Source organism: Physeter macrocephalus, chromosome 21 (genome assembly GCF_002837175.3).
Source record: "Physeter macrocephalus isolate SW-GA chromosome 21, ASM283717v5, whole genome shotgun sequence".
NCBI lineage: Eukaryota > Metazoa > Chordata > Mammalia > Artiodactyla > Physeteridae > Physeter > Physeter macrocephalus.
In genome coordinates, this window is record NC_041234.1 from 53,315,589 (window position 1) to 53,338,868 (window position 23,280).

Below are 23,280 nucleotides of genomic sequence, written 5' to 3' on the forward strand. Positions count from 1 at the left end.
GTGGGGAGAGGGGGGGGGGGGGAGTGAAAGCTGTGATGAAAAAAAATAATAAAAAAATAATAAAAATAATAATAATAAAAATAAAATAGCACCACAAAAATGAAGTAAGAAGGTAAAAATGTATCAAAGTATGTGCAAGATTAGTATATGGCTAAATACAAAACACCGGGCCAACTGAGTTTCTATTAACATTTTTTTCTCTATCATTAAACATTCCTATTCTTTACATGTATTTGGTTGATAACTACACAGATTTATTGGGGAAAGGATCTGAAGAGCAAGTGTTCTGCACACTCTTTATTTTTCAATGTTTTCTATTCTCATACTGGATAATTTCTATTAGACTATCATCAAATTTACTGACACTACTACAGCTATCTCTAATCTCCTGTTAAGTACAATGATTTTTTATTCAGAAATTTTTCAGTTCTAGAATTTCAAATTGGTTCTTTTTTACATTTTCTATGTTTGTACTGAGATTTCTTACCTGTCCATTCAACATAAATGTATTTGCTTTATTATACTAAAGCATAGTTGCAATAGCTGCTTTAATATTCTTGTTTGCTAATTTCAACATTTGAGACATATGTGGATTGTCTCTACTGCTTGCCTTTCCTTTTGAACATGAGTCACAATTTCCTCTTTTTATTTCAGATTGGGTACTGGACATTTTTAAAGATACAGTGAAAACACTGCATGCTGTTACAGTTGATATTTTTGTTAATAGCAGATGGTCAACTTACCTGAAATCAAACCCCAAAATATATACCCTCCAGTGTAAGCAGCTGAAAGCTGTATTCTGTTCTTTTAGCCCTAACTGGGCTACCTAGAATCTGGGCTGCACTTGTGATTCAACCAGTTATGGCAAGAGTTTTTGCAGGTTCCGGAGCTCCCAAGCTGTAGCTCTCTTCTAGGTGGGATCTCCCCTCTCATTTTACTAAACCTACTGTGGTCTCCCTAAATTCATTTATGCCTCATCAAGAATGCAGGTTTCCATTCAACTCTTTTAATTGAAGAATAATTAACTTAATATATTAGTTTTAGGTGTACAACATAGTGATTCAATATTTTATAGGTTACAAAATGACCACCTCTACAAGTCTAGTTATCATCTGTCACCATACAAAGTTATTACAATATTGATGACTATTAATTTTTCTTTAAATGTTTGATAGAATTTACCTATGAAGCCAACTGCTCTTCAACTTTTGTTTGTTGGAAATTTTTTGATTACTAATTGAATTTCATTAGTAATCAGTCTGTTCAGATTTTGTATTTCTCCATGATTCAGTCTTGAAAATTGTAAGTTTCTAGGAATTTATCCATTTCTTCGATGTTGTCCAATTTGTTGGCACAGTAGTCTCTTAGGATTCATTGCATTGATGTGGTATAAGTTGTTACTTTTCCTCTTTCCTTTCTCATTTTATTTATTTGGACTCTTTTTTTCATGATGAGTCTGACTTAAGGTTTTTCAATTTTGTTTACATTTTCCAAAAATAAACTACCTCGTAGTTTCATTGATCTTTTCTATTATTTTTTAGTCTCTATTTCATTTATTTCTGCCCTGATCTTTATGGTTTATTTCCTTCTACTAACTTTGGGTTTTGTTTGTTCTTCTTTTTCTAGCTCCTTTATATGTAAGAAAAGCATGATCCCCAAAAGGAAATCTATAAATTAGACTTCCTCAAAATTTAAAACTTTCACTCTGCAAAAGACCCTGTTAAGAGGAAGAAGACGAGCTATCAGTTGCATTATTTCCAATCTGACCTTTATTATTTCCTTCCTTTTACTAAGTCGGGGCTTGTTTTGTTCTTCTTTTTCTAGTCCCTTTAAATGTAAAGCTACATTATTTTTAATTTGAGATTTTTCTTTTTTCTTGAAGTTGGCCTGTATCACTATAATCTTCCCTCTTGGAAATGCTTTTGCTGCATCCCATAGATTTTGGAAAGTTGTGTTTCCATTTTCATGTGTCTCAAGGTATTTTTAAATTTCCTCTTTGATTTCTTCGTTGATGCATTGGTTTTGTAGCATTTTGTTTAGTACCCCAGCTTTCTTTTCATTTCCTTTTGCATTGAATACCTTTTTCTATCCCTTCAGTATCACTGTTTGTCTTTAGATCTGAAGTGAGTCTCTTGTAGGCAGCATGTAAATGGGTCTTGTTTTTTAATCCATTCAGCCATCTCTATTTTGATTGGAGCATTTAGTCAATTTATATTTAAAGTGGTTATTGATAAGGATGTACTTATTGCCATTTTGTTAATTATTTTCTGCTTGTTTTTGTAGTTATTCTCTATTCCTTTCTTCTCTTGGTTTCTTCCCTTGTAGTTTTTTTTTTAATATTTTATTAATTTATTTTTTGGCTGCCTTGGGTCTTAGCTGCGGCGCATGGACTTCTCTCTAGTTGTGGTACATGGGCTCTCTAGTTGCAGTGCACAGACTTAGTTGCCCCGTGGCATGTGGCATCTTAGTTCCCTGACCAGGGATCAAACCCACATCCCCTGCGTTGGAAGGCAGATTCTTTATTTTGTTTGTTTTTTTGTTTTGTTTTGTTTTGTTTTGTTTCTTTTGTGGTACGCGGGCCTCTCACTGTTGTGGCCTCTCCCGTTGAGGAGCACAGGCTCCGGACGCGCAGGCTCAGCGGCCATGGCTCACGGGCCCAGCCGCTTCGCGGCATGTGGAATCTTCCCGGACCGGGGCACGAACCCATGTCCCCTGCATCGGCAGGCAGATTCTCAACCACTGCGCCACCAGGGAAGCCCCCGGAAGGCAGATTCTTAACCACTGGACCACCAGGGAAGTTTCTTCCCTTGTAGTTTGATGATTTTCTTTATGTTTGGGCTCCTTTATTTTTTGTTTATCTATTGTAGGTTTTGGGTTTGCAGTTACCATTAGGTTGATACGTGCACACACATACACACACACACACATCAATTTAATTTAGGCTGATAGTTGCTTAAGTTCAAATATATTCTGAAAGTACTACATTTTTACTACCCCCCCAACATTTTGTTTCTGACATAATATTTTACAACTTTATACTTTGTGTATCCCTTAGCTACTTATTGTAATTATAGTTGATTTTACTACTTTTTGTCTTTTAACCTTCCTACTAGCTTTATAAGTGGCTGATTTACTATATATTTACCTTTACCAGTGAGATTTTTTTCTTTCATATATTTTCTTATTTCTAGCTATTGCCTTGTCTTTTCCACCTAAGAAGACGTTTTAACATTTCTTGTAAGGCCATTTTAGTGGTGCTGAACTCCTTTAGGTTTTGCTTGTCTGGGAAACTCCATCTCTCCTTCAATTCTGAATGATAACCTTGCCAGGTAGAGTATTCTTGGTTGGAAGTTTTTTTACTTTCAGTACTTTAAATATATCATGCCACCCCCTTCTGGCTTGCAGAGATTCTGCTGAAAAATCAGCTAATAATTTTATGGGATTTTCCTTGTATATGATTAGTTGTTTTTCTCCTGCTGCCCATAAAATTCTCTCTTTATCTTTTGCCATTTTACTTACATGTCTTGGTGTGGATCTCTCTGGGTTCACCTTGTTTGGGACTCTGTGATTCTTGTACCTAGATGTCTGTTTCCTCTCCCAGACTAGGTAAGTTTTCAGACATTGTTTCTTTAAACAAATTTTTTTGTCCCTTTCTCTCTCTCTTCTCCATCTGAGACCCCTACCCCTACTATGAGAATGTTAGTACTCCTGATGTCCCAGAGATCCCTTTAACTCTCATTTTTTTAAATTTTTCTTTTTTTCTGTTCTGATTGGGTGATTTCCACTATTCTGTCTTCCAAATCACTGATGTGTTCTACTGTATCAAATAATCTGCTGTTAATTTCCTCTATTGTATTTTCCAACATTGTGTTCTTCAGTTCTGACTGGTTCTTTCTTATATTTTCTAACTCTTTGTTGAAGTTCTCACTGTGTTCCTCCATTCTTCTTCCTAGTTTGGTAAGCATCTTTATGACCATTTCTCTGAATTCATTATCAGGTAAATTACTTCTCTCCATTTCATTAATATTTTTTTCTGCAGTTTTATCTTGTTCTTTCACTTGGAACATATTCCTCTGTCCCCATTTTGTTTGACTTTGTGTTTCTTTCTATACATCAGGCAAAACAGGTACCTCTCCTGGTCTTGAAGGCATAACCTCAGTTAAGAGCATCCCCTGTGTAGTCTGCGTGTGCCAGGCAGCTTTGGCAAGCCGGATGGAGCCTAATAAGTCATGGGCTGGGGGGTCCTGGGGCACTGTACACTCAGGCTGCCTTAGTAGGATGCCTATAGCTTGTGTGGGCCACAGGTATGCTGAGGTGGCCTTGGAAGGCCACCTAGAGAATGTGGACTATGTTCCCACTTGTGCTATCAAGGTAAAGGAGGAACACAAAAAATGGTGCTCTCTAGCACCTTCAACATTGGAGACAGTTCCAGCAGTTCCCTGCCCATTTAGCAGACACTCTAGGGTTAGTAAGTGGATTTCCTTCATGTACAGTCTAAGTCCCCTTTAAACCAGTTTTCTCTCTGTGCCCCAGGGGAGGCGGGTCTGTACACAGGCCCCTTAGTGATATCCCTTGCCACGGCAGTACACCACACTGAAGTGGGGGGTTCCCATCAATACTCTGTCTCTGTGTCTCCTACCAATCTCTATGTGGTCCTTGTATCATTTGTTGTGGAGAAGCTGTTTAATCAGACTTCAGTTCTTCTGCAAGAGGCATCGCTCTTTACATAGCTGTAGATTCAGTGTGTCTGTGGGGAGGGGTGAGATCAGGGTCTTCCTACACCACCACCTTGGACGAAATGCTGAGTTTTATGCTGGTTCAACCTTAGTCACAAGAAGGCTATCAGAAGTAGTGGGGTTGCAAGCTCAAACAGTATATCCAGAAGGACAGAGCTATCCAAGTCTTAAATTCCACTGATGGAGCTAACTGGCACCTTTCCTAAGGAAAAAAGGCTTAACAATTGGGAATTCAGCCATTAATACTTCTTTCTTCCATGGGTTGACCCTACTCCAGTTTGTGTCTTCTTTGTGTCACTCTTCACTTTCTTCACATCATTGTGTTCAGTATTTTGGCCAGAATTAATAATTGGTATCTGTGAAAGATATCTGTTTATCCATACAGAGCTACTCTGCCACTACCAGTAGCAGAACTCTCCAACTAACTACTGAATATAGAACTATGACATGATTTCATTCTAAAGACAAAAGGAACTTTAAACAAATATTTAACACTAGTTAGGTTTCTTTATTGTTATGGTTTGGTTTGCAAATTTGAAACTACGTAGATACAATGAAGACTGATCAACTGAGTACATAAACTGAGGATAATGGAGCCACCTTTCTTTCTGTTGCAGTAAGAAGTTAAAATACAAAAAGAGGAAGACTATAATGATGTCTGTAGTCCAAAGTAAAATTAAAAGTATCAATATCAATGCATGAAACCATAACACATATATTGGCTTTCTCTGCTAAAGGGCCTGGAGGCAGACATCCTGGTGGCAATGAGCACATCATACACCCAGATATTGCTTTCTAAATACCATATCCCACTAAAAGGAATCAGAACTCCTTGGAGAAATAACTGATTCCAGGGCTGGGGAAGGGACAGTGCAAAGTAAATAATGAACATCTTGTGAGAGCATAAAGTAAGAAAGTGCTCAAGGTTGATGAAGACTTGTGGAAAGGTCTGCAGGAGCCATACAAAAGGGGTTCCCACTAGCCAATACTGGTACAATCTGGATATTAAAATAATGACAGTAAGAAAATGTTCATGGAAAAAGAAAAAAAATAGTATATACTATTATAAACAAATGAATACAGAGCGTAGAAATGTAAAGTTCTCCCTTATAGTAATATGTCAACTAAAACAGGAGGAATGATAGATCAGAACATCATGATTTTGAACCCATCATAGTAACATATCATTGAGCCAAGAATCGTGAATGGATGTGGTGTAGGCAGAATTTCTAGGAATGGTCCCCAAGATTTCATGACCCCGAATCTTCAGAACCTGTGGATGTGAGGAAATAACACTCCCATGATTTTGCTATGTAAAATGGCACAGTTGACCTTAAAAATGGGAGCTCACTGGGGAGTGGTGAGAAGGAGGGGGTCTAATCTAATCACATGAGACCTTTAAAGTAGAAAAATGACTCCAGCTCGTGCTGAAGGTGCAGAGAAGCAAGCAAAAGGATAAGTCAGCGAAATTCAAAGCATGAGGAAGACACAATGTGTTTTCGCTGTCTTTGTAGATGGAGGGGGCAATGTGAGAGGAAATTAAGGAGCTGAGAGGATTCTGGCCAATAGTCAGCAAGAAATGGGGACCTCAGGCCTACAACCACAATGAACTGAATTCTGCCAACAACCTGAATGAGCATGGAAATGGATTTTTCCACAGAATCTCCAGAAAGGAACACAGTCTTACTGTCACTTTGACTTAGGCCTTGTGATTCCCTGACCTGAGCTCATCAAAACCCACCTGGACTCCAAACCTACAGAACTTTGAGATAATAAATTTGGGTTGGGACTTCCCTGGTGGTGCAGTGGTTAAGAATCCAGCTGCCAATGTGGGGGATGCGGGTTTGATCCCTGCTCCAGGAAGACCCCACATGCTTCAGAGCAACTAAGCCCATGTGCCACAACTACTCAGCTTGAGCTCTAGAGTCCACAAGCCACAACTACTGAGCCCACATGCCACAACTAGTGAAGCCCGCACACCTGGAGTCCGTGCTCCGCAACAAGGGAAGCCACTGCAATGAGAAGCCTGCACACCACAACGAAGAGGAGACCCCGCTCGCCACAACTAGAGAAAGCCCACGTGCAACAACGAAGACCCAATGCAGCCACAAACCACAACTACTGAGCCCACATGCCACAACTGCTGAAGCCCGCGCACCTGGAGCCCGTGCTCTGCAACAAGAGAAGCCACCGCAGTGAGAAGCCTGCGCACCACAACAAAGAGTAGCCCCTCCCCCTGCTCGCCACAACTAGAGAAAGCCCACGTGCAACAACGAAGACCCAATGCAGCCATAAATAAATAAATAATTTGGGTTGTTTTAAGCTGCCAAGTTTGTGGTAATTTGCAGTAAGAAACCATAAAAGCTAACTTCTGATGATGAAAAGAATACCTAAGTCAATTTCAAAGTAATCTTCAACAAATTACTTATTAGTTACAAAGGAATAAATCATACCCTTACAGTGGCTTAACCTAGAAAAACAACCATAACCAAATAACCTAAGTTAACATCGCCAATAAATAGGGAGATTACATCACGTGCCTTGTGATATGATGCATGGACAAGAACATAACGCTACTTACATGGCAATCCTGCCAAAAATTAAAAATCCCAATCTAATTATAACTAATCAGACAAATCCACATTGAGGGACAACCACCAAAATAATATATCTGTACATGTGAAAAATGTTACAGTTCCAGCTTGTTTCAGATTTGAAAAGGCTAAAGACCAAGTAACTATATACAATGTGGCATCTTCAACTGGATCCTGGACTTATGGGGGAAGTTACCTATGAAAACACTGTTGGGGCAATTTATGAATTAAGACTACGGACTGTGGATTAGATAAAAGTACATATTTCATTTTATTCACCTATTTATCCCTCCCATTGTTATTTGTAACTTCCTGTATTTTGGTGTCACCATTTCGAATTGTTTTCCTTCTCATTAAGAAAACCCTTTAGTATTTCCTCTAGTGTCGCTGTGCTGACATCAAGTTCTCACTTTTTATCTTTATTCCACCTTCACTTTTCAAAGATGTTTTCACTGAGAAAACTTCAACGCTGGCAATTATTTTCACTTGTCACTTTAAATAAATCATTTCTTCATCATCCAGCTTCTAACATTCCTGTCCTCAAATGAGCTATCAGTGTTATTGTTATTCAGAAACATTCAACATTCAAAAAGCAAAGACATTTTTCCTCTGGCTGCTCCTAAGATTGTTCTCTTTGTTTTTGTTCTTTAGGAGTTTAATTATGGTATTCATAGTTGTAGTTTTCTATTTATCCTGCATGGGGTTCAGTGTTTCACGAATCTACGGCTTGACGTCTTTCTTCACTTTTATAAAATGCTCAGCGAAGGACTTCCCTGGTGGTCCGGTGGTAAAGAACCCGCCTTACAATGCAGGGGATGCAGGTTTGATCCCTGGTCAGGGAGCTAAGATCCCACATGACACGGGGCAGCTAAGCCCGCACGCCACAACTACTGAGCTTGCACATCTCAACAAGAGAGCCCGCGCACCTCAACAAGAGAGCCTGCATGCCGCAAACTACAGAGCCCACGTGCCCTGGAGTCTGCACGCCACAACTAGAGAAGAGAAAATCCTCATGCCACAACTAGAAAGAAGCCCAAGCACCACAATGAAAGAGCCGGCACACCGCAACAAAGTCCCGACACAGCCAAAAATAAATAAATAATAAATAAATCTTTAAACATAAAAAAGAAAATGCTCAGTGAATATCTCGTCAAACTCAGCTTCTGACCCACTCTCTCTTTTCTCCTTCTGGTACTCTAATTACACATATGGCTGAACTTTTCACTGTGATCTACCACTCTTCACCCTTTTTGTACATACTGTGTTTGTGTGCAAGTACATGTGTGTGTGTGTGTATTCACCTCTTATATATGTGGCTACCCTTAAAAACCTCAAAACAAATTATGGTAATCATCATATATGATACAAGATACTTTTAAAAAGGAAAAAGGGAGGTAGAGAGATGTTTTTTATTTTAAAAAAATTATGTACCAAGTCTACTCAAAGAAGTTATCAAACAACATAAAAATGTAACTCATAATACATGAATAACTTCTAGGATAATATATTTCTGTACTATTCCTACAACTTCTAATACTACCTACTTTAAACAGTTAACATTCATCACCCACCTCTATAAAACATTTCCATTACACACAAAACCCTAAGTATATGCTTCTCTAAGCACCTATAACCATAAAACCTTACACTTTTTACTTATCTGAATTAAAATCTCAAGTATCAGATATTATCTAACTACTAGATACACAGGGGCTATTAAAGACTTTAATAACTGCACCTGCTCAAAAATAAATGGAAAATAGACTAGAAGATGTTACACATCCTTTATTAATTTACCTGTGCTTTGGTTCATCACAAGTCTTGGAGGAGAACTTGTTTCTTCAGATTCTTCTGATGAGTGTGCCAGAAAGTCATGAAGCTTCTGCACCAATGTATTCAACTTGCTTTCACTGTCAAAATAAAAATTTTAAGAATATCCTAACTTACCAGGTCATATATTAAATATAAAGTTTAACAAACTGAAAATAATCTACACTGTAAGTGGTCTGAAAGAATGCATACTCCAAGTAAGAATTAAAGAAAATGAATTTTCTTTATTTCACTGAGGATATGAAAACATGAGTAACAAAATCTACCTGTACACTTATCTACAATCAAAGTATAATTCAAGGACTGTGATAAACCATAATGGAAAAGAATATGAAAAAGAATATATATATATGCATATATGTATGCATGAATCACTTTGCTGTACACCTGAAACTAACACATTGTTAATCAACTATACTCCAATATAAAATTAAAGTTTTTTTAAAAAGTATAATTCAAGGACTGTGATAAACCATAATAGAAAAGAATATGAAAAAGAATGCATCTATATGCATATAACTGAATCACTTTGCTGTACAACAGAAATTAACACAACACTGTAAAATAACTATACTTGAATAAAATAAATTAAAAAATAAAAAAAGTACTATTCAAGGAAAATGCTGTTAGTATGAGATTTTGCTTTACATCATTTAAAATAATAATCCAGTAATTTATCAAATATATTTACTGAGCACTTAGTCTCTGGAAGCCTTCAGTAGTTCTTTTGTTTATTATTCTATTTTCTGCTTAGAACAGAATAAATGTATAAATGACAAACACTAAGATGAATAAAACATAGAACAGGACCTAGAAGAGCTCACAGATTCCCATGGAAATATTTATGTAACTAAATTATTACAGCATATCCTATTAAGTTACATAATAAGTGTATCTGTAATCCAACAAACAGGGTTATAAAAAGTTAAAAGTTTAAAATGCAGAAAATAAACATATACTCCATTTCTAATAAAAAATTTCCTAAACTTAAAAGAAAGAAAATAGATAAAACTGATTTCATTGGAATTCAAAACTTCTGTGTATGAAAAGATACCATCAAGAAAGTGAAGAGACAACCCACATAGCTGATGACAACTATTTTCAAATCATATATCTGAAAAGGCATTAATAATCCTTTTATAAAATATATACCCTTTTAATAATGTAAAGAATTCTTACAATTAAACAGTAAAAAGGCAAACCCAATTTGAAATGGGTTATAAAAGAAAGATATACAACAACTCAACAACAAAAAACCAAACAACCCAACTGAAAAACAGGCAGAAGACCTAAATAGACATTTCTCCAAAGAAGACATACAGATGCCCAGCAGGCACATGAAAAGATATTCAGGCTTCCCTGGGGGCGCAGTGGTTGGGAGTCCGCCTGCCAATGCAGGGGACATGGGTTCATGCCCCGGTCCGGGAAGATCCCACATGCCACAGAGCAGCTAGGCCCATGAGCCATGGCTGCTGAGCCTGCGCGTCCGGAGCCTGTGCTCCGCAATGGGAGAGGCCACAACAGTGAGAGGCCCGCATACCGCAAAAAAAAATAAAAAAGATGCTCAACGTCGCTAATTACTAGAGAAATGTAAATCAAAACTATAATGCAGTACCACCTCATACCAGTCAGAATGGCCACCATTAAAAAGTCTACAAATAACAAATGATGGAGAGGGTGTGGAGAAAAGGGAACCCTCCTACACTGTTGGTAGGAATATAAGTTGGTGTAGCTACTGCGGAAAACAGTATGGAAGTTCCTCAGAAAACTAAAATAGAATTACCATATGATCCAGCAATCCTACTCTTGGGCATATAGCCAGACAAAAGTATAATTCAAAAAGATACATGCACCCCTATGTTCATAGCAGCACTATTTACAGTAGCCAAAACATGGAAACAACCTAAAGGTCCACTGACAGATGAATGGATAAAGAAGATGTGGTACACATATACAATGAAATACTACTTTGCCATAAAAAAGAACAGAATCATGCCATTTGCAGCAACATGCATGCAACTAGAGATCACCATACTAAGTGAAGTAACTCAGGAAGAGAAAGACAAATACCACATGATATAACTTCTGTGTATGAAAAGATACCATCAAGAAAGTGAAGAGACAACCCACATAGCTGATGACAACTATTTTCAAATCATATATCTGAAAAGGCATTAATAATCCTTTTATAAAATATATACCCTTTTAATAATGTAAAGAATTCTTACAATTAAACAGTAAAAAGGCAAACCCAATTTGAAATGGGTTATAAAAGAAAGATATACAACAACTCAACAACAAAAAACCAAACAACCCAACTGAAAAACAGGCAGAAGACCTAAATAGACATTTCTCCAAAGAAGACATACAGATGCCCAGCAGGCACATGAAAAGATATTCAGGCTTCCCTGGGGGCGCAGTGGTTGGGAGTCCGCCTGCCAATGCAGGGGACATGGGTTCATGCCCCGGTCCGGGAAGATCCCACATGCCACAGAGCAGCTAGGCCCATGAGCCATGGCTGCTGAGCCTGCGCGTCCGGAGCCTGTGCTCCGCAATGGGAGAGGCCACAACAGTGAGAGGCCCGCATACCGCAAAAAAAAATAAAAAAGATGCTCAACGTCGCTAATTACTAGAGAAATGTAAATCAAAACTATAATGCAGTACCACCTCATACCAGTCAGAATGGCCACCATTAAAAAGTCTACAAATAACAAATGATGGAGAGGGTGTGGAGAAAAGGGAACCCTCCTACACTGTTGGTAGGAATATAAGTTGGTGTAGCTACTGCGGAAAACAGTATGGAAGTTCCTCAGAAAACTAAAATAGAATTACCATATGATCCAGCAATCCTACTCTTGGGCATATAGCCAGACAAAAGTATAATTCAAAAAGATACATGCACCCCTATGTTCATAGCAGCACTATTTACAGTAGCCAAAACATGGAAACAACCTAAAGGTCCACTGACAGATGAATGGATAAAGAAGATGTGGTACACATATACAATGAAATACTACTTTGCCATAAAAAAGAACAGAATCATGCCATTTGCAGCAACATGCATGCAACTAGAGATCACCATACTAAGTGAAGTAACTCAGGAAGAGAAAGACAAATACCACATGATATCACTTATATGTGGAATCTAAAATATGACATAAATGAACCTATGTATGAAACAAAAACAGAATCACAGACATAGAGAGCAGACTGGTGGTTGTCAAGGGGGAGGGGGTTGGGGGAGGGATGGAGTGGGAGGTTGGGGTAGCAGATGTAAGATTTTTATATATAGAATGGATAAATAACAAGGCCCTACTGTATAGCACAGAGAACTATATTCAATATGCTATGATAGACCATAATGGAAAAGAATATTTTTTAAAAAGAATGTATATATATGTATCACTGAATCACTTTGCTGTGCAGCAGCAATCAATACAACATTGTAAGTCAACTATACCTCGATAAAAAAAAGAAGTTAGATATACAATTCTAATAATATACACAAATAGGAAGCACATGAAAAAATGCTCAAGATTATTAATCATTAGAGCAAAATATAAATCAAAACCACAATGAGATACTATTTTACACTCTTTAGAGTGGATATGATAATAACTTTTTAAAAATAAGGGTTGGCAAGGATATAAAGAAATTGGAACTCACATACATTGCTGGTGGGAATGTAAAATAGGACAGTCAGTATGAAAAACATTTTAGTAGTAATTCAAAAAGTTAAACACAGAGTTACCAAATAACCCAGCAATTCCACTCCTAGATATATACCCAAGAGAATGAAAACATATGCCCACACTCAAAAAACTATACACAAAAGTTCATAGCAGCAATATTCATAACAGCCAAAAAGTGAAAAGTACCCAAATATCCATCAACTGATGAAAAGACAATGGGATATTATACACCAATTAAAAGGAATAGAATATTTATCTATACTAAGCATGGATGAACATTGGAAACTTTGTGCTAAAAAATGCAGACACAAATTCCTACATATTGGATGATTCCATTTATATATGTAAAATGTCCAAGTAGGCAAATCCACAGAGTCAGAAAGTAGATTAGTGGGTGCCAGTGGATAAAGGAAGGGGGAAATTGGGTGGTATGAGTTATCTTTTGGGGGCAATGAAAATATTCTAGAATTAGAAAGTGGTGACAATTGTACAATATTGTGAATTTAGTAAAAACTTTAAAAACTAAATTATATGCTAAAATGGTTTAAATGGTTAATTTTATTTTACGTGAATTTCACCTCAATGGAAAATGCAAAATAGAGAAAGGAATTCAAGAATGTATGTAAGTAATAAAACTTTACATAAGAAATAAAACTTGTGCAGGCAACCTCCAAAAAAATAACCAAAATTTAATAGGCAAACTCATCTGAAAATAAAGAGAGAAAGATTCTTATTATACTAAATAATACTGGGAATTCCCTGGCAGTCAAGTGGTTAGGACTCCATGCTTCCACTGCAGAGGGCATGGGTTTGATCCCTGGTGGGGGAACTAAGATCCCGCATGCCATGTGGCATGGCCAAAAAATAATAACAATACTAAATTCCCAGTAGATAAATGAATAAAAGACAAAAAAATTTTAAGAAGGGAATATAACTGTGTAACAAAAAAAAATGGGAGAAAAAGCACTCCAACCTCACCAATCATCAAAAGAATGCACATTAAAACACTAGGAAACAGGTAACATCTCAGTCAGGCCTTCATGGGCCAGATACCACCCTGATTCAAGCAGGGTGCTGGGCTCGAAACCCAGTGGCCCCTCTGTACCATTTTTCTACGTTTGGTTAGGAAGAACCCAAGATATTTAGTGAATGAAAAAGAAATGAAATTAACAGGCATACTGCAACTAGATATTGTGTGTGGGATTTTGGTTGTTTTGGTGGACAGGGTTGTTTTAAATAATCTTGAAACAAACTTGACTCTAGAATATAGGTACCAAGAGGGTATGGTTTCTACTTTTTGCCATAACCTTCCTTTGGAAATGAGTCAGATGTACAAAAAAATTATCATCAAGTCACTCAGTATCCTTAATCTTCAATTAGAGAATGGAACCAGAGGAGAATATGCTACATGTCAACCAATGGCACACAATATTCCTGGTAACCAAAATTTAAAAATAAGAATGGATGATGTCATTCTTCATCTTGTTCCATCAACAGATTACCAAACAGCAAAAGTGTTGTACTTTAGAAATGAAAGAGTACAGCAAACCAGCATAATGATGATTATCGCACTCATTCCTAGAATTCACAGCAATCCAACCACAAAGCCAGCTATCACATGAATTCATACTGTAGCTGAACAAGGTCAAGACTATGGATAAATCAATGCATCCCATTAATAGTACCCCAATATGCAAAAATTAAAACAAGAGGATATGATCAGAACTTTTTTGTTCTCTGAAGGACAGCATTCTTAGGAATGAACATATTTGTGTAATATTATATATTATGAGACCAGCTAGAGTCCAATGGTAAAAAAAAAATGATACTTAAAACATTTGCCCACTGATTTGAAAAATCTTCTCTAAGGGCAGATGTGCTATTTGGAAATAGCCAAATGTCATTTAGAGTCAAGTATGGTGAATAATGAAAGATTATCAGGTGCATTAAAATTAGTTTTTGCCAAAATCCGAAGTATTCCTGAAGACTTAATTTCTTGCATGTCTTCTAAATTGGTTACAAAAGGAGAGTTCTTGAAGTATCCTCAGGAATGACATCATCATTGGTTTCAGTATGGCCTCCAAGGGTGACTATTTAGAAGGGAAATATTCTTTCATTTATATTATAAAAGCTCTGATGTCAGCTTTTAAAATCTGCCTCATTTCTGGAGTCATACATTGGAGATGGTCCTTGGAATTAAGTCTTATTTGTGGAAATGATATTTTAAACACACCAAATAAACTTTAAAAGCCAACACTTATCAACCCTTCTGTAAATTGAAGGATCTTTTCCTAAGGCAAAACTGCACACATTAACTTATCAGTTGTATAATTGTGAACTATTCTAAGTTATTTTTATTAAATCCAGACGTGGCTGTCACTCTCTTCCTCCTCCACCAAAATGTGAAGCTTACTCCACCAGTACTATACATTACTTAATTCTAGGTTCTAGGTATAAGTCCTTAAAATGATCCTTAAGAGTAGTTAAAAATCTTGATTGAAGAAGAATCTGATCAGCCTTCATACTCACAAACACACAATTACAACATGGGCTTGATGTAAATGACCAATGACATCTAATCTACCTATCTTCAAGAGGACCAAAAAAATTCTAAATTCCTAATGTAAGCTAACCATATCATAAATGGATTTCAGAGAAGTTTTAAGTACTAAAGTCAGTGTTTTTAACTATGGGCCATTTTCTTCACCCTGAATGTTTTATAACATTTCTTCCATGAGAAATATGGAGTTCTAAAAATTATTAGTGTTTCACCTCTTTTGCATTATTTGGAGAAGTATATGTGTAAAGGAGCTGGCCTTTTTTAAATTAAACTTTTCATTTTGAGATAATCGTAGATTCACATGCAGTTGTAAGAAAGATCCTGTGTATGCATTACCCAGTCTTCCACAATGGTAACATGCTAAACTATTTTTCGGGAACTCCCTGGTTGGCCAGTGGTTAGGACACAGCACTTTCACTACTGTGGGCCTAAGTTCAATCCCTGTTTAGGGAACTAATATCCCACGAGCCTCACGGCATGGCCAAACAAAAACAAAACAAAAAATTTTTCATTTTCCCCCATTCACCTACCTGCTCACACGGATGGGTGGCTGTCTTCTAGCAATAAACCATATAGAGTCTCTAAAATTTGGACATATGTTGATGAGTATACTGACCACAAATGGTCTTCTTTATAAACAAATCATTGGTAATTAACTTTATATTTTTGTTCACTTAACAACTTTTAAAAATAGCATATTATAATCCAAACTGCAAAGGAAGAGTAAACTTATCTTTGTCCACAGATGACATCTTACATGTACAAAACCTTAAAGATACCACAAAAAATTCTTAACAGTTAATACACAAATTCAGTAAAGTTGGTGGATACAAAATTCACACGCAAAAATCAGCTGCATTTTTCCACACTAACAATGAACAATCCAAAAAGGAAATTAAAAAATCAATGCCATTTACAATAACATCAAGAAGAATTAAGTGTTTAAGAATAAATTTAACCAAGGAGTTGAAAGACTTATGTATGGAAAGCTGCAAAACAGCAATACTTTCACTGCTGAAAGAAATTAAAGACACAAATAAATATTGTTAAGATGACAATACTACCCAAAGTGATCTAGAGATTCAATTCAACTCTATCAAAATCCCAACAGTTTTTTCGCATAGTAAATTCCATCCTAAAATTCATGATGAATCTCAAGGAATCTTGAACAGCCAAAACAGTTGTGAAATACAACAAAATTAAAGAACTCACAATTCCTGACTTCAAAACTAAATGCAAAAGCAACAAGGATTTACTGTATAACACAGAGAACTACATTCAATATCATGTAATAACCTATAATGGAAAATACTCTGAAAAAATATATATATATATATAAACTGAACTACCTTCTTCCTGTAAACCTGAAACTAACACAATATGGTAAATCAACTATACTTAAATTTTAAAAAAACTAATTGCAGAGCTAAAATAATCAAAACAGTATGGTACTGGCAAAAGGACAATCATATAGAACAATGAAATAGAGAACCCAGAAATAAAGCCTTGCATATATGTGGTCAACTGATTTTCAAGAAGGGTATCAACAACATTCAATGGGAAAAGGACAGTCTTTTCAACATGGGGTGCTGGAAAAAATGAATAACCAAATGCAAAAGAATAAAGTGGACGCCTACTTCACACCACATACAAAAATTAACTCAAGATGCATCAGACCTAAAAATAGTAGCTAAAACTATGAAACTCTTTAAAGAAAATAGAGGGGGAATCTTCATGACATTGGATTTGGTCATGCTATCTTGAATATGATACCAAAAGCACAAACAACAACAAAAAAATAAACTGGATTTCATCAAAATGAAAAACTTTTGTACATCAAAGGTCACTATCCAGAGAAAAAAAGACAATCCACAAAAAGGGAGAAAGTATTTCTGAATCATATATCTGAAATGGTATTGATAACCAGAAAACATAAAGAAATCCTATAACTCAACTACAAAAAAAACAAACAACCAAATACAAAAATGGGCAAAGGCACAGCAATCAGATAAGACAAAGAAATAAAAGGCATCCAAATTGGAAGAGAAGAGGTAAAATTGTGATTATATGCAGATGACATGATACTCTATACAAATATTCCTAAAGAGGCCACACAAAAAAACTATTAGGGGCTTCCCTGGTGGCGCAGTGGTTGAGAATCTGCCTGCTAATGCAGGGGACACGGGTTCGAGTCCTGGTCTGGGAAGATTCCCACATGCCGTGGAGCAACTAGGCCCGTGAGCCACAACAACTGAGCCTGTGCTCTGCAGCAACAAGAGAGGCCACGATAGTGAGAGGCACGCGCACCGCGATGAAGAGTGGCCCCTGCTTGCCACAACTAGAGAAAGCCCTCACACAGAAACGAAGACACAACACAAAAATAATTAATTAATAAACTCCTAACCCCAACATCTTCTTTAAAAAAAAGAAAAAGGTAACAATTAGATACTAAATCCTCAAAAAAAATAAAAATAAAAATAAATAAAAATAAAAAAACTATTAGAACTAATAAATGAATTGAGCAAGGTAGAAAGATACAAGAATAATATACAGATAGCTATTGCATTTCTGGGGACTTCCCTGGTGGTCCAGTGGCTAAGACTGTGCTCCCAATGCTGGGGTACCTGGTTCGATCCCTGGTCAGGGAACTAGATCCCACACGCTGCAACTAAAAAGATCCTGCATGCCGCAACTAAATATCCTGCGTGCCACAACGAAGATCCCACACACGGCAATGAAGGTCCCACATGCTGCAACTAAGACCCGATGCAGCCAAATAAGCAAATAAATATTTTTTTAAAAAAAAAGAAAAAAGGGCTTCCCTGGTGGCGCAGTGGTTGAGAATCCACCTGCCGATGAAGGGGACACGGGTTCGTGCCCCGGTCCGGGAAGATCCCACATGCCGCGGAGCGGCTGGGCCTGTGAGCCATGGCCGCTGAGCCTGCGCATCCGGAGCCTGTGCTCTGCAACAGGAGAGGCCACAACAGTGAGAGGCCCACGTACCACAAAAAAAAAAAAAAAGAAATCTGTTGCACTTCTTTACACTAACAATGAAATATCAGAAAGAGAAAGTAAACAAAATCTGATTTAAAATAGCATCCAAGGAGTTCCCAAGTGGTCCAGTGATTAGGACTCAGTGTTTTCACTGCCATGGCCTGGGTTCAATCCCTGTTCTGAAACTAAGATACTGCAAACCGAATGGTGCAGCCAAAGAAATAAAATTTAAAATTAAGATATTTTTTTAAAATAAATGATATAATAGCATACAAAAAAATAAAATACCTAGGAAAAAAACCTAGGAGGTGAAAGACCTGCACCCTGAGAACTATAAAACACGGAAAAAGGAAACAGAACTAGGAAAAAGGAAACTGAAGTTGACTCAAAGAAATGGAAAGATATTCCATGCTCTTGGTTTGGAAGAATAAATATTGGTAAAATGGCCATACTATCCAAAGCAATCTACAAATTTAATACGATCCTTATAAAATTACCCATGACATTCTTCACAGGACTAGACCACATAATCCTAAAAGTAACAGGGAACCACAAAAGATCTGGAATTGCCAAAGCAATCCTAAAGGAAAAGAACAAAGCTGGAGGCATAACTCTCCCAAATTTCAAACAATACTATAAAGCTACAGTAATAAAAACAGTGTGGTATTGGCACAAAAACAGACATACAGATCAATGTAACACAATAGAGAGCCCAGAAATAAACCCACACACCTAGGGTCAATCAACCTTCAACAAAGGAGGCAAGAATATACAATGGAGAAAAGACAGTCTCTTTAACAAGTGGTGTTGGGAAAGCTGGACAACCTCTTGTAAATCAATGAAGTTAGAACATTCCCTCGTACCATATACAAAAAAACCCATAAAATAAAGACCTAAACATGAGACACGACACCATAAAACTCCTAGAAGAGAGCATAGGTAAAACATTCTCTGACATAAACCATACCAATGTTTTCTTAGGTCAGTCTGCCAAGGCAACAGAAATAAAAACAAAAACAATAAAATGGGCCCTACTCAAACTTAAAACCTTTTACACAACAAAGGAAACCATGAACAAAGTAAAAAGAAAACCTACAGACTCAGAAAAAATATGTGGATGTGATGCGACCAACAACGATTAATGTCAAAAACATACAAACAGCTCATACAACTCAATAGAAAAAAAACAAACAACCCAATCAAAAAAATGAGCAGAAGACCTAAAAAGACATTTCTCCAAAAAAGAAATGGACAACAGGCACCTGAAAAGATGCTCAACATTGCTAATTATTAGAGAAAAGCAAATCAAAACTACAATGAGGTATCACCTCACACCAGTCAGAATGGCCATCAGCAAAAGTCTACAAATAGTAAATGCTGGAGAGGATGTGGAGAAAAAGGAACCTTCCTATACTGATGGTGGGAATGTAAACTGGTGCAGCCACTATAAAAAACAGTATGGAGGTTCCTTCAAAAACTAAAACTACAGTTACCATACAATCCAGCAATCCCACTCCTGGGCATATATCTAGAAAAGACGAAAACTCTAATTCAAAAACATACATGCAGCACAATATTCATAACAGGATAATTTACAATAGCCAAGACATGGAAGCAACCTAATTGTCCATCAACAGATGAATGGATAAAGAACATGTGGTATATATACACAATGGTATATTACTCAGCCATAAAAAAGGAATGAAATAATGCCATTTGCAGCAACACGGATGGAGCTAGAGATTATCATACGGAGATAGAAAAAGGCTAATATTATATAATACTACGTTTGTGTGAAATCTAAAAAATAATACAAATGAATCTAAATATAAAATAGAAACAAACTCACAGACATAGAAAACAAATTTATGGTTACCAAAGGGTAAGGGGGAAGGATAAATTAGGAGTATGGGATTATGAGATACACACCACTATATATAAAACAAACAACAGGATTTACTGTATAGCACAGGGAATAATACTGAATATCTTGTAATAACCTATAATGGAAAAGAATCTGAAACACATATATACATACACATGTATACATATGGGGTTGGCCGAAGAGTTCGTTCGGTTTTTTGCGTAAGATGGCTCTAGTAGCACTTAGTCGTCTTTAACTTCATTCAAAACAATTTTGTTAGATTGTATTGTGACAGCTGTCATATCAGCATGCATTTAAAAAAAGACTTACTAAAATTGGTGAATTTTTGTGTAGCCATTTTAATATCAAACATGGATAAAACAAGCAACATTTTTGGCATAATATGCTTTATTATTTCAAGAAAGGTAAAAGTGCAACTGAAATGCACAAAAAGATATGTTCCATGTATGGAGAAGATGCTGTGACTGATCAAATGTGTCAAAAGTGATTTACGAAGATTCGTGCTAGAGATTTCTTGCTGGATGATGCTCCATGATCGGGTAGGCCAGTTGAAGTTGATAGCAATCAAGACATTAATTGAGAACAATCAACATTATACCACATGGGAGATAGCCGACATACTCAAAATGTCCAAATCAAGTGTTGAAAATCATTTGCACCAGCTTGGTTGTGTGAATTGCTTTGATGTTTGGGTTCCACATAAGTGAAAAAAACCTTCTTGACAGTGTTTCCACATGCAATTCTCTACTTAAACGTAATGAAAATGTTCCATTTTTAAAACAAATTGTGACAGGCGATGAAAAGTAGATACTGTACAACAATGTGGAACAGAAGAGATTGTAGGGCAAGCGAAATGAACCACCACTAGCCACACCAAAGGTCAGTCTTCATGCAAAGAAGATGATGTTGTGTATATGGTGGGATTGGAAGGGAGTCCTCTATTATGAGCTCCTTCCGGAAAACCAAACGATTAATTCCAACAAGTTCTGCTCCCAATTAGACCAACTGACAGCGGCACTCGACGAAAAGCAACCAGAATTAGTCAACAGAAAACGCATAATCTTCCATCAGGATAACGCAAGCCAGCATGTTTCTTTGATGACCAGGCAAAAACTATTATAGCTTGGTTGGGAAGTTCTGATTCATCTGCTGCATTCACCAGATATTGCATCTTCAGATTTCCATTTATTTCGGTCTTTACAAAATTCTCTTAATGGAAAAAATTTCAGTTCCCTGCAAGGCTGTAAAAGGCACATGGAACAGTTCTTTGCTCAAAAAGATTAAAAAGTTTTGGGAAGACAGAATTATGAAGTTGCCTGAAAAATGGCAGATCGTAGTGGAACAAAACGGTGACTACGTTGTTCAATACAGTTCTTGGTGAAAATGAAAAATGTGTATTTTATTTTTACTTAAAAACTGAAGGAATATTTTGGCCAACCCATTATATACACATATATATGTGTATGTATATATATGTATGTATATGTATAACTGAATCACTTTTCTGTACACCTGAAAGTAGCACAATATTTTAAATCAACATACTTCAATAAAAAATAAAATAAAACATGCAGTTCAACAAAAAATTTAATGGGCAAAGGACTTGAATAGACATTTCTCCAAAGAAGATATACAAATATCCAATAAACACACAAAAGGATGTTCTACATCACTAGTCATTAGGGAAATACAAATTAGAACCATAATGAGATAACACTTCACACTCGTTAAGAGGCTATTAACCCCCATCCACGCAAAAAAGGAGTAAAGAAAATAACAAGTGTTGGTGAGGATGTGGAGAAACTGGAACCCTGAGTGTGATGCTGTTAGGAATATCAAATGGTGCACCCACTGTGGAAAAACAGTATAGCAGTACCTCAAAAAGATAAACATAGAAATGCCATATGATCCAATAATTCTAAGTATATACCAAAAGAAATGAAAGCTGGGACCCAAACAGATACTTATACATCAATGTTCATAACAGCATTATTCACAAGAGCCAAAAAGGGAAAATAACCAAGATGTCCATCAACAACAGATGAATGGATAAGTAAAATTTAATATACTGGGTGGGCCAAAAAGTGTCTTTGGTTTTTTAAGGAAAAATAAAGACACATTTTTCATTTCCACCAAGAACTTTATTGAACAACGTAGTCACCGTTTTGTTCCACTACCTTCTGACATTTGTCAGGCAACCTTATAATTCCATCTTCCCAAAACTTTTTATCTTTTTGAGCAAAGAACTGTTCCACATGCCTTTTACAGTCTTCCAGAGAACTGAAATTTTTTCCATTAAGAGAATTTTGTAAAGATCGAAATAAATAGAAATCCGAAGGTGCAATGTCTGGTGAATGCAGCAGATGAATCAGAACTTCCCAGCCAAACTGTAACAGTTTATGTCTGGTAATCAAAGAAACATGCTGGCTTGTGTTATACTGATGGAAGATTATGCATTTTCTGTTGACTAATTCTGGACGCTTTTCATCAAGTGCCGCTTTCAGTTGGTCTAACTGGAAGCAGAACTTAATTGTTTGGTTTTCCGGAAGGAGCTCATAATAGAGGACTCCCTTCCAATCTCACCATATACACAACATCACCTTCTTTGGATGAAGACTGACCTTTGGTGTGGTTGGTAGTGGTTCATTTCACTTGCCCTGCAATCTCTTCTGTTCCACATTACTATACGTTATCTACTTTTCATCACCTGTCACAATTTGTTTTAAAAATGGAAGATTTTCGGGCTTCCCTGGTGGTGCAGTGGTTGAGAGTCTGCCGACCAATGCAGGGGACACGGGTTCGTGCCCCGGTCCGGGAAGATCCCACATGCCCGTGGAGCGGCTAGGCCCGTGAGCCATGGCCGCTGAGCCTGCACGTCCGGAGCCTGTGCTCCGCAACAGGAGAAGCCACAACAGTGAGAGGCCCGTGTACCGCAAAATAAATAAATAAATAAATAAATAAAATAAATAAAAATGGAACATTTTCATTA

The 23,280-nt window shown here is 36.8% G+C and overlaps 1 protein-coding gene across 9 annotated transcripts in view; it reads right to left on the reverse strand.

The window, feature by feature from the left end:
* ATRX (ATRX chromatin remodeler) overlaps nucleotides 1-23,280 on the reverse strand; it is a 253,134-nt gene that overhangs the window by 181,997 nt on the left and 47,857 nt on the right. For all 9 annotated transcript variants that reach the window (XM_024129533.3, XM_024129534.3, XM_024129541.3 and 6 more), the window contains one exon: nucleotides 9,128-9,240. In XM_024129533.3, the coding sequence (XP_023985301.1) occupies nucleotides 9,128-9,240 (113 nt within the window). The remainder of the gene's footprint in view (nucleotides 1-9,127; nucleotides 9,241-23,280) is intronic.